The sequence below is a fragment of the Xiphophorus couchianus genome, chromosome 12 (genome assembly GCF_001444195.1).
Source record: "Xiphophorus couchianus chromosome 12, X_couchianus-1.0, whole genome shotgun sequence".
NCBI classification, from domain to species: domain Eukaryota; kingdom Metazoa; phylum Chordata; class Actinopteri; order Cyprinodontiformes; family Poeciliidae; genus Xiphophorus; species Xiphophorus couchianus.
This window is the reverse complement of record NC_040239.1, coordinates 3,675,280-3,687,829: the sequence shown is the minus strand read 5'-3', so window position 1 is coordinate 3,687,829 and position 12,550 is coordinate 3,675,280. Positions and strand designations below refer to the sequence as shown.

Below are 12,550 nucleotides of genomic sequence, written 5' to 3'. Positions count from 1 at the left end.
GATATTTCTGGTTGTTCTGTTGACAACCAGATGAATAAAAAAAATAAAACATGGCGCTCTTGGTTGCACCTGAGCATGAGGTCGCAGAGGAAGGCGTAACCCTGGCACATCCTGAAGTCGTCCAGCAGCGTCTGCGAAACGTCGCTGGAGTCTTTGAGGAAGCAGGAGAGGCCGGCGAACATCTCCACGATCTCCAGCGGGGAGAGGTCGTCCGACTGCTGCATGTTCTGGACACATGTGGACAGACATTCCTTCTCTGGAAAGAGAAAAGAGATGGAGGAGAAAACATGGAAGTTATTAAAACCATGTCCTGCTCACTTTCATCGTGGGTTTACTTGCAGGACAGGAACTCTCTGCTGGTTCCCACCTGCCTTCGTGTGGGAAAAGGTTAAACTTTTCATGAAGGACAAAAAAAAGCTGGAGACGTCCGAATGTGAAAAGTTCAGACCTTTTCAAGGGATTCGCTTTTATCCTGCAGGCCTTTCGTCCCATGAAGTCGCTAAAACTGACTGTTTTATTATGACTGTCACTTTTGGAGCAGAGAAAAACTTTATTAAACTAAACCAAACTATTCAGTTTGGCTTCTAGCTCAACTTTAATCATTAAATGTGACCCATTAAACTTCCTTGAACAGATTAGGATAGGACTATGGGATATTCAAAACATGTTCAGTACATTTTTGCACAAAATTATTCATAGATAATGAGATTTTAGTCTAGTGAGTTCAGACGGAAAATGTTTGAGGGCCTCTTGTCACTTTAAATCCCAAAAAGCTGCTGCTGGCTAGGCCCCCCAACTCAACATTTACACTCAAATATGAAAATGCCTGCAAACAGATGAGCAATTATACAACCGTACATCTTTGAAAAGAAGAAGTGGAGCTTCCTGCACAACGAAAAAGAATGCAGCAAGTAGCTTCTGGATTAGTAATTTTTTTTAAAAATACTTGTGTTTTCCAGCAGCCACTGTACCAGTTGACCAAACGTGCTGAAGCTCAGCTTGGGTTGCTAGGTAACTGGGCTGGGCTTTGCTGGGGTTGCTAGGTAAAGGGTCTGAGCTCATTTTCCAGACATCAAAAGACATAAACTTCTTGCCAAAAAGCAGTTGGGTGTTTATTTAAACAATGGGCTGTTTTTAGAAGCAGTAGAAAAGCATAAAAATGTGCAAAATGTGAATTTTTCTTTATAGGTTTCCTATAATTCTTGTCAGATATACAATAAATATTTTGAGCTTTAAGTTATGCTTTTCTGTATATTCTATTCACATTGTTCTATTATATTGATGCTGATTTATTTGGTTAATATTTACATTTTTGTGCACTTTTTTTTGCAAAGGATTTTGTTTCGAACACATTTAATAAAGTTTTACTGTAACAGTGCTGACATTGTGTGAACTGATAATGGTCCTACAACACACACGCTCCATTGGATCAAACATGAATGTCGTACCGTGGATGTATTTGACCACGTTGACGCTGAGTCCGTGTCGGGAGATGGTGGTGAGCACCTCGCCTGCGCTCCTCCTCCAGGGCAGGTTGTGAGGAGGACACCAAGAGGTGATGGCACTGAACAGCAGCTGCAGGTCGTCCTTCTGGGCCAGCTCCTCCGCCGGAGACACAAAGGTGCACAGCTTCACCAGGATCTGTGATCGTAAAATGGAGCAAAATGAAAATGAGCGTCTTGCATCATGAAAAAAGTGTCGAAGCACTTTCTTCCTGCAGCTGGGATCACTGATTGGGTCAAAAGTCTACACCAGTGTTGATATACCCCACGTTATTTTTCTACAATCAAAATGATTTGCCATGTTTAGGATGCGTTCACACCAGCTGTTTAATCTGGTTTGTTTGGGGATGTGTGAATGCTAATCGAACTTTGATGTGGAACAAAAAAGCGAACTCTGGTCCTCATACAAACCTTGGTCTCAGTTCGGTTGAAGTGAACTTTGGTGCATTTGTGAACACCAAGCAAACCAGAGACCGCTCTAAAAGCAGGAAGTGGACTACAGTGCAGGGCATTCTGGGTAAACACAACCAAAACAAACACGAGACTCTTGCACTAGCGTGAAAAATGGCTTGTGTAGAGAAGTTCTACAACCACTAAAATCTGACACCACTTCATTTTTATTTCCATGTCAAGAAGAAGGGAGTTGCGTTCAGTGTCTTCCTCAGAGCTTTTTGGTTGTTTCTTTCAATGCTCCTTGGTGCAGCGCCCCCACAGGTAAGGAAGACAACAGTTTTTTTAAGGGTTTTGTTCGTTTTAAGCACTGCACTGTGAAAGAGAAACGCAGCAGCTGAAAATGCAACAAATGTTGCCACTTTGGTCCCCAATTAAACCGAGTCTACTGGACTATAAACTAACTTATGGGGACCACTGAAGGAAACGACACAAAACTCGCTGAAGAAAACACTGAGCGCAACTTCCTTCTTCTTGAACTGTAAACAAGACTGGACTAGTGTCAGATTTCAGCAGTTGTAGGATTTCTCTTTTGTCTTTAGTTCATGAGCTATTTATCCATTTACATTTCATCGGCACCAGAGTTCACTTCAGTTGAACTGAAAGAAGTTTGTAGGTGTAAGTTTGGTCCTCATCAGTTCGACTGCACATTCACATCTCCCCAAACAAACTGGACTTTCAAGATAAACAGTCTGGAGTTGGACTAAAGCGGACTAAATGTGACTGGTGTGACTGCTGTCCTACAGCACAATGAACAGAATGTAAAGCTGAAAGAACCATTTATTTTTTCTACCTGGACAAAGACTTTCTGGAGCAGCGCTCGACGGTCGGCCAGCGGCAGCTCCGGCTGAGTGTGGGCCTGGCTCGGAGTCTTCTCCTGGTTGGGTGGGGGTTGTGGCGGCTGCGGGGTGGGGCCCACTGGGGCTTCGGCCATATGGGGCAGGTCAAAGAACAGGTAGAGGCATTTGACCAGGGTGGAGGGTACGGACATGGTTGTCATGCAGTCCACTGTTTTCTGTTGGGGGCAGACGAAGGACAGAGATTTAGTGAATGTTAATTAAAAAAGGAAAGCGGCTCCTAAATCAGAGCTGAGTGGTTAATGTGGACACCATAGCTTAGCTGGGGAAGCCAATCCTAGGTCATTGGAGGAGTTTTGGCAAAAACATATTTAGAGACAAAGATGGCTTCTTTTATATTTTTTGTACAATTTTGACTTAATTATTGCTCTGAATATATTGTTAATTTCACCAAATGGCCTTTATATACGCCAGTTAACAATCAATTAGTTGACGATTATTTCAGTAATCGATTCATCACGATTAATCATATCAGTCCTACTTTAAACTTCAACATTAGCATTTAATTTTTTTACTATAAAAAAAGTAAAACATATACAAAATAACTTAATATTTACAAAAATAAACATATAATCAGATATAATTCAGTTCATTTATACAGTTTATTTATTCTGTTTATTATCACAAAACATTTTTTCTCAAGGCACTTTATAAAAAAACAATTTCAATTCTATTACTTCCTGCCATGCAACATCCTGCTGGTTGATGCTGTTTATTGGAACAAAATAAAGGTTTATCACAGCAAATTATGAGAAGAAAATTATTTAAAACTGACCAGTACTGAGCTTCCACACTAAAGCAGAAGCTTGCTAAAAATAAAGACTAAAACATTTTTATTTTTAGCATGACGCTGATAAATTGTTATTCTGTTGTGGATTCTTGGCCGAGCTGCTGTGAAGAAAACAAAAGTGAGAGCGGCCATGATGGCCTGAAGTGTGTGTTTCAATGTGTGCACTTTACAGTTGGTGTTATGATGGCGAACCAGAGAACTGTGCTCACTCCAGCGAATGATTCAGATAATGAAACAGCCTCCCACACACTTACTGAAAATAAAGCTCACAGTGACTAAATCACACACTTTCTAATTTATGATAATTATCACACATACAGAGACAAATAAAGGCGGAGAGAAATGACCGCAGTATTTTCTCCACCGCTCTGAAACGCACCGTTTCTGATCAATGAAGGACAGCAGGAGAGAGAAGAAAAATGGAGGAATAAAACAACGATTGGTGAAGGAGAGTCAGGATAACACGAGGAATGGATCCTCAGCTGTAACAGGTGAAGTGTGTGTGAGTGTTTACAGGCCAAAATGGAAGGATCGACGGCTGCCGCAGCCCGAAAAGTCACGGTGAACGCCACGCAGACGTTATTGAAAGTGTGAGTAAAAGTGACACAAGGAGGCTGTGAAGGAAATATGGTGGAAGAGTCGAGGCTTGTCAAGAGGAAGAGACACAAAGAGGCTGAGCTCTGTCTGAACGGCATCCTATTAAACCAAGCAAAGCGAAAAATACAGCGGGGGCTTGTAAAAGTAAGCAAGGTGACTTCAGGTTTACAGAGGCTGGGAGAGCCTTGGTGTTCTGTCTGAGACACAAAGACAAAGACTGTCTAAAACACCAGGCATGCAAGTTAACGATTCATTTTCCAGGCACGTAGTGACATTTTAAACAACATTTAAGTAACTATTTTACCGTCAGTTGTTATGGAACTACTACATATATCAAATATGACTTAAAATAAATTTGACTTTGTAATTTAACGCCGTTAAATTGGGCCTCTGTCTCTTTAAAAACTCCTGCTCTTCCTGAAACTCCACCTCCAGGAAGTCTTCACAACATGACTCCTCTATTAACCCTTTAAAAATGTTGTTATTAACGTTTCATTGACAAGTAGCTCCCATAATGAGCTCAGCTGATAAGGTGTTTGCTAATTGCTGCTGGCTAGTCTGAAGGAACCAACGGGGGAGGGGGGGATAACATCATAACATGATGTAAAGTTCAAAACGTTGATTTTGCATGATACGTCCCCTTTAAAAAGCTTAGAACTTCTAGAAAAATGCAAAACAACCAAAACACTGAGTTCCTTTAAATCAAGGCTAAAATCCCACTCGTTTTGAACTGCGTTTGAACCAATCATAATAAATGAAATACTGACCAACATATTTGATGTGGATGAATTTGGTGATGCACTAATCAAAATATAATGTCTGTTCAATTGTTGACTGTATGGTGTTTTCTTTATAACTTAGTACTTTTGTGTTTTATGAATTCAAGGCTCAATTAAATAAACTTGATTGATTGAATTGGATTGATAGTGTATCAAGACGGTTAACTGTCTTTCTATAACATGAAGTGATAAATGTAATATTTCAATATTCAATTAATCACGATTAATACAAATAATCACATCAGTCTTATAAGAAAATATTAAATAAAAAATGTCAAACATATTCTCTGTCATTATTCCGGTGTTTAACAAATACAAGTTACTGACAAAAAACAGTAATAGTTTAGTCTGAATTAATGTCAGATCCTGATAAAAAAAACATGGAGAAATTTGCGGCTCAACACATGAAAATTTCAAAAACGTGTTAATACTTTGGTAGGCAGTGGCACATAAAACCTTCCTGCAATAAAAGGACAGTCTGCAGATGTTCTGATGGATTTGGCTCAGCGGTCTCTTTACTGACCTGTCCAGAGGAGGCCAGCAGGTTGATGGTGGTCAGCAGCATCCAGCCACGACTCGCTTCCTCGCTCTGGTTCACCTCCAGGAACTGGACTATGGCTCGACTGGCGGCTTCTGCAGGAGGAAACACACGGCCGTGCGGTCAAACAGATGGATGGTGACGGCACACTGTTACAGGCAGATGGCCGCCGGAACAATGAGCAGACAGAGTGGATAAATCATAATGGAGGATGTGACGTGGGAAAGCACACATGAGGCTCCTTGGTTTGTCAAACCAAAACTGTTACCAGTGAACTCTCTTTAGACATTCAGGCTAAAATCCAGTAGCCAAACTTAAGCTGCTCATTGCTAGGCCAGAAAAAACCCATCAGATGAAGACTGAGAGCTGCTGACTCATGTGACATTACGACTCAACTCGTGACTCAAGCTACAAAGATCAGCTGGGGAAATTATAAATGTTCCCTGCTGGCAGAGAAAAGGCCTGTAAGGAGTCTGTAACTAACTTTGCAGGAAAATTGCAGTTTGGATCACCGCTTCCTGAAACGCAAACCAACCGTACACTACATAAACACAAAATCTTACCAAGTATTCTGATGTAGTTTCTAGTGCAAATATCTTAGTACACTTGAAATGAGACAAAACTAACTCACAATTAGTGTTTCAGCAAGATATAGGAGCTTGTTTTAAGTAAATAATTTCTTAATAATGACAAAAAGTACTAGTTCCACTGGCTGATTACTTCACTTATAATATGACATTTTCCCATGTCATAAGTGAAATAATCTGCCAACGTAACTATTCATTTTTCATCAGTATTAAGGATGTATTGACTTAAAACAATCTCCTATTTCTTGCTGAAAAGTTACTCATAAGTTAGCTTTGTCTTGTTTCAAGTGTAATAAGATATTTGCACTAGAAACTAGACCAAAATTACTTGGTAAGATTTTGTGTTTTTGCAGTGAAACTGGTCACATTAAACCTAAAGTCACAGGACCAAGCTTTGTCCCCTGGAGGACTCCAGAAGCTTCCTTTCCTTTCAGAATACTTTGTGCTTCTGTGTGTCACAAAGTCAAATTTAGACCTTTCTAACACCACCTTAAATAATGTTTAAGACCAAAATAACCAAATATTGGGTTCGAGTCTGCAAAATGGTGGCAGCAAATGTTGGGATAAAACTACAGTCAGTTGGTTGTTCAACAATAATTGAATATATTTTTTGAAAATGGTATCTCCTGTTGAGTATTCTTCACCCAACTAACCTGAAACTAAGCAATATTTTAATAAGAAAAACTAGCAAACACGCTCTAAAAAGTAATTATAACTAATGAATTAAAAACCAACGAAATAAAACCAAGCTATAATGAAAAACTCAACAACCTTAACCCTGTCAAAATGCTTCTTCAGTCATAAAAAGAAGTGGATTTGTATCACTAATCTGCATAAAGTAACTGCATTAACAGTAAAACTAACAGTTCCAACAGTTTAGGACGGTTTAATTGCAGTTTATTGTAACAATGATAATCAAAATTCTTAAAGAAAGAGACAATAAATGCCCAGCTCACCTGTGGATTTGTTGGAGGCTCTGCGTCTGATCTCGGTCACCATGAGTCGGGACACCTGGGTGGTGAACTGCAGCAGGTCGGAGAACTTCTCCATCATGCTGCTGGGCGGAGCATTCCCAAAAACCTCCAGAGAAAACAGAGCAGATTTTGTTTAGCTGCTTAAAGTAAGGAAACAGATATCATCATTTAGTAACAGATTCCTCACATTTACAGCTTAAGGAATATGACAAATGTGTGTTAGAAAACATAAAGGTGTATATTTTCCCTTTGTTCTGAAGATAAAACTGCACTACTGTGAACAAAGCCTCCTCCTCGTGTTTATTTCTCCAGTAAATCTGACAGGAAAGTGGGCCTGCTACACAGGGTGTGCTTCTGAAATCTGACATTAAATTACACCACCAGTGCTTGAATCGCTGCCAATGCTGGATAATTAGCTGACAAGTCTTAGTGTTGCTCTTCAGTCTGTCGAGGACACTCAACCAGGCTGCATGCAGAACAAAAATGGAGGATTGTTTTATAACTACAGCAGGCAGGAGAGTTGGAAAAGCAGTCATCATTATGTTCTCAGTTTTTATATGGAAAAAACACAAATTTAAACCTCTTCTGGCTCACTGTGGTACAACGGGCAAAAAAAGATGAACATAATGCTAATGCCAAGCACCTGGTGTTGTTCTGTAGTTCTAGCCCAGCTTTCTGTATTATTTAAATTCAAGATCGCTGCCATGTTTTTCTATTCTTATTTATGAATTGTGACATGTAGTTTGACATACAAGTCTCAACAGATACAAGTGATATTTAAAAAAATACAAATTAGAAAATTTTAGTTAATTAAATTCAGTTTATACGTAGGCATGTCACAATAAACAATAAATCAATTAATCACATGATAAATTAAAATCAGATCAGTAATTTCCATTTGCATGATTTATTGTTTTCGTCTTGTAAAAAAAAAAGACAAAATTTCTTTTTAACTCTTGCAAATGTGTCAAATGTCCAACACTCACAGCTTAAGAAAGTTAATATATTCTTTGTAAATCATAATAAAAAGAGGTGCTATGTTCTGAAATTCTCTTTAAGTGGACCTCTAATTTATAGCTCTGCTGATACTGTCAGAAATGGAAAAAGGTGAGAATAATGTAATTTATTGGTTTAATTTGGTAGGTGTTCTGACTACTCTCTTTCCGAAGAACAAATGTAACGGAGACGATCTGTATTGAGCCGCCTTGGTTTGGAGCGACTTACCCTGTTAAACACAGGAAGCATCATGTAGAGCTTCTCCTCCTGCTCCTTCTGGGTCATGTGACGAGGAGGGTGGCACAGCTCGGAGAAGAGGCGCCGCAGGTGCATCAGGCCGAGCGCGTTGTCCTGCGGGCTGCACTCCTCCTGCCGCGGCCGCCCCATGATCCTTTTCACCATGTTCATCTTGAGCGGCTTTGTCAGGGCAAAGGCAGCCCTGCGGAGAAGAAAACAGATTTAACTCAGAGACTGAGGCAGTGATTTATACTCAGGTTAATGTGACAAATCTATCATGAAAACATCAAACTTTTGTAAGTCAAAAAAAGAAAAACTGGTTTTCATTCCAAAACAGCAAATGCCACAGCTAGCGATCAAAGTAGAAACACAATTAACCCCGATTTTGTTCTTTAGATGACAAATGCTGCAACAAGATGGAAATAATAATTTTCAATATCGGCCCAATACTGGTAATGTTAAAAAAACGACTAACGTCGACCAATACCAATGTTAATAAAGATACATCTGCATGTCTACATTAAACTATGTCCTTTCTTATGCAAGGATATTTAAGAATCTAAAAAGTTTGAGGAAAGTACAAAATATGAAACAAATGTTTCGTATTTTGTAGATTATAATGTAGGGCTGGACGAGATAAATGTTTCATATCAGTCAATATCAATAATTATTGATTCAACTTTTGTTTTAAATATCTGAAATATTACTAAACTGGTGGCATGACATTTACAGTTTTATCCACAGTTTTTACTCCACGATGTTGTTGTTTTTTTTTTTAAGCAGTTTTGAGTCATGGTAGCAAAACCTTAAATTGCTGCTGCGCAAGTTACGCAACAAGTTGTTGCTAGGTAACCAAAGAGTGAGTGAGTGAGTTGATGCCAACATCCCCCAGGATGTGCTATAGTTCTGGATCGGATCTAGAGAACATTATATATATTGAATAGTCTATCTGATGTATTATCTATTGCTATTAATGATGACTTTTGTAGACAACAGATCTATAATACATGTTATATCTGCCGCAGTACACGAAAGGCAAATCATTTCTGAAATGTAGCATCAATTGTCATACAGTATTCTCAGCAACAACAAAAAACATGAACGACTCTTTATTCTAAAATGTTTGCTCAATCTCTTAAATTGCCAGTGAAATTAAAACCCTTCATGAATTCCAATCAGTGACCATGCAAAATCATTCCGAGGGTCATAAATGGCCACCGGGCCACATTTTGGTCTCCCCTGTCATAAGGGATCAACTAACAAAACTACTACTTATATTCACTCCAGTGTTAATCCATTTCATATTGGAAAAATGTATAAACAGTTGTAATAACCATTCCTGGCCTATAGGGGGTGACATGTCTGCAATAAATATATCACTACATAAAAGAAGAATGTCGTCCGTATGCCTGCACTTATTTTGATTATACAAAATTCTGTTAGTTTATTAAAAACAAAACAAAAATAGTTTAATAACACTTTTTGTGGTTTACGACAGCAACAAATATGTCAAAACAATAACTTATTACCCCAAAATAAACATGTTATTATTATGTAAGATGATTATAGAGAACTGTTACTGTCAGCTTATGGTCTGTTTTTTCTGACACAATAGGAACAAGTAAACAAACATCGCTGTTATTAATTTTGAGCTCTTGTTCCCTAGAGAACAGTTGAGAATCAGTACATTTAGCCATTTGTTCCACTTGCCAGCATCTCTCAAGACTATTTGAGCTGGTTGCTAGGAGACACTCGTTGAGCCTAAATAGAGTACATAAACATCCAATAATACAACCAGAAACAGCAGAATAATAATGTAAGGAAATGAAGGAAGAGTCTAACCTTGAAAAATATAATATTTTCCTCTTCATATGCCCACTCTTTCATCAAGTTATTTTGTAGGAGAAAATGCTTTTACTGTCAACATAAGCAAGTTAATGAAAGCTGGAAAATGAAGCTTTGTTGCTTTAAATTGATGAGCAGCCCTTATAATTATCTCCACTCAGGTTACCAGAGGATTTTATTTAATCATTTTTATATCTTTAACTGTTTGGCTTCTGTGTTTTGCATTTAATGAAAGCAGAGACAAGTTATTTAAAGAAAAATACTTACTGTTGTACCTAAAATATATATATATTGTTTTTCATTAATCTGTAAAAATCTTTCTCTTATGCTTTCACAAATTTCCATTTTCATCAACTCTTAGTGGTTTCAGACTCTATTCTCATATTTAAGCTGAACTCTTGGGACATGCCTGCTCTAAATGCCGTCATGCAGGAACACAGAGAGCGGCATCATGAAGTCATCCGACAGCTGGCTGGCACAAATCTAGCATCTGTGACTGTAACAACATTACTCCAGACTAAGGACTTCAGAAAGTCATTTTAGCAAAACCTCAGTGCTGCCCTCTGCATGAACTCCAACCAACCGCTACACAATGCAACAGCCGCCATTTGCTGCCGTTTTATTCCAAGTGGAGAACAATTTTTTTTTTTTTTTTTTTTACAAAGCAAGCTCTCAACAATCACGTCAGAACTGCGGGATCTGGAAACAAATTAACATTTAAACATCTCTTAACTGTGTTTAGTCAACGTAAGACCAAAAAGCCAGAAAGGAAAGGAACAACAAATACTGCTGTAATCGTGTTGTGAGTCACTCCGTTGAGTCACATCACAGCTTTGTGGCTTTTATCTGTAGCTTGGCCAAAGATTTCATCAGAAAATAACCAGAGACAGGGCTGGATGCTGTGTTGGTCTCAGACACATTTTACACACATGATGGGGAAAAAAATCAAAGCAGAGACCTGAAAGGCGAAGGATTTGACATTTACAATACAGCGGGTGTCTGGAAGCAGCGTAGCGCAGCGTAGCACAGCGTTCGGCCCTTACTAACCCGCAGCTCTGCCTGTCTGAGATAAGGAACTAAAACAAGTCCAGCAATAAAAGTGTAGGCTTTCAAAGGAAGGTTATAACCCTGCCTGGAGCAGATGGAGATTAAAGTCATGTTATCTGTATCAGGCCTGGAGAGGCAGCTCTTCTAAACTGTATGGCATGATAGCTTTGCTATATGTTGAAGAGTATAAAACAGATTTTTGATCAAATAACATTTAAAATGTTTAATAATAACTCTGAGAATGTACTGTTCTGTAATGAAAATGCTGTATTGATTTAATTATTGCAGAAGCTTCTGCAGGGTTTAGTTGCAGTTAGCTCTAAAGAGGGAAATTATTTTTTTCATTTAGGTTTCAGAAAAGCATCGCCTCAACAATCTTAAAAATGTTTTTAGAAAACATTTTCACCTGCTTACCGCTTTGCACAAGTTAAGAGAACAAAAATATTGCCACACTTTTATTATTTTCTTCTGATCATTAGACAAAAATTCCAAGTATCTTCTTTGGCATTTTATGAAATTCTTAACAACACTGGTCTGTAGAGACTTTTCTTGGGAAAAGAAAAATCTCTTGTGAGCTCCTACGTGAAACTACGGTGGGTGTGAACTGATTCACAAATTAATCACCAGGGAAAAGAATCGAATTTCCACTCCTGATATTAGAAGCTGTGCTGCTTAAGAAACAGGTAGCCATTATTGTGCATGCTTTCATTTCCAGAATAGAGATGGAAATGTATCATGAATAATCTGTGTTATTATTTTTAATTTATTTTGCCTATTTATTTGTAAACTGCGAAAACACGAAGTTTTATGTATTCTCCTCTAGTTTCTAGTACAAATAAGTTAGACCACTTGAAAAAAGACTAAACTAACTTACCAGTAACTTTTCAGCAAGAAATGTTTAGAGTTAATAATTGCTTAATATTGGCAAATATTAAGGAATATATTTGCTTATATTATTAATCAATAACATAAGCCCCATCACTCAAGAATGTAGGAATCACTATGAAACCATCTTTTGGATCAGTTTGGAGCAGGGGTCTCCCAAACTCCAGTCCTCAAGGGCCGCTGTCCTGCAGTTTTTAGATGTGCCACAGGTACAAAACACTGGAATGAAACGGCTTAATTACCTCCTCCTTGTGTAGATCAGTTCTCCCAGCCTTGCTAATGACCTAATTATTCTATTCAGGTGTGGTGCAGCAGAGGCACATCTAAAAGTTGCAGGACTGCGGCCCTCAAGGACTGGAGTTTGAGACCCCTGGTTTGGAGAGATAAGGTCAAACTGCGATAAGAAACTAATCTGGAATTGTCAAATTGGTGTAAAGATTAGCCAAAGTGTTGCTCCAAAGATCTG

The 12,550-nt window shown here is 38.5% G+C and overlaps 1 protein-coding gene across 6 annotated transcripts in view; it reads right to left on the bottom strand.

Moving 5' to 3' along the window:
• wdfy3 (WD repeat and FYVE domain containing 3) overlaps window positions 1-12,550 on the bottom strand; it is a 97,916-nt gene that overhangs the window by 67,580 nt on the left and 17,786 nt on the right. For all 6 annotated transcript variants that reach the window (XM_028033766.1, XM_028033761.1, XM_028033763.1 and 3 more), the window contains exons 2-7: window positions 8,299-8,509; window positions 7,057-7,180; window positions 5,499-5,608; window positions 2,746-2,967; window positions 1,449-1,641; window positions 70-256 (exon numbers count right to left, since the gene is read on the bottom strand). In XM_028033766.1, the coding sequence (XP_027889567.1) occupies window positions 70-256; window positions 1,449-1,641; window positions 2,746-2,967; window positions 5,499-5,608; window positions 7,057-7,180; window positions 8,299-8,478 (1,016 nt within the window). In that variant the 5' untranslated portion in view covers window positions 8,479-8,509. The remainder of the gene's footprint in view (window positions 1-69; window positions 257-1,448; window positions 1,642-2,745; window positions 2,968-5,498; window positions 5,609-7,056; window positions 7,181-8,298; window positions 8,510-12,550) is intronic.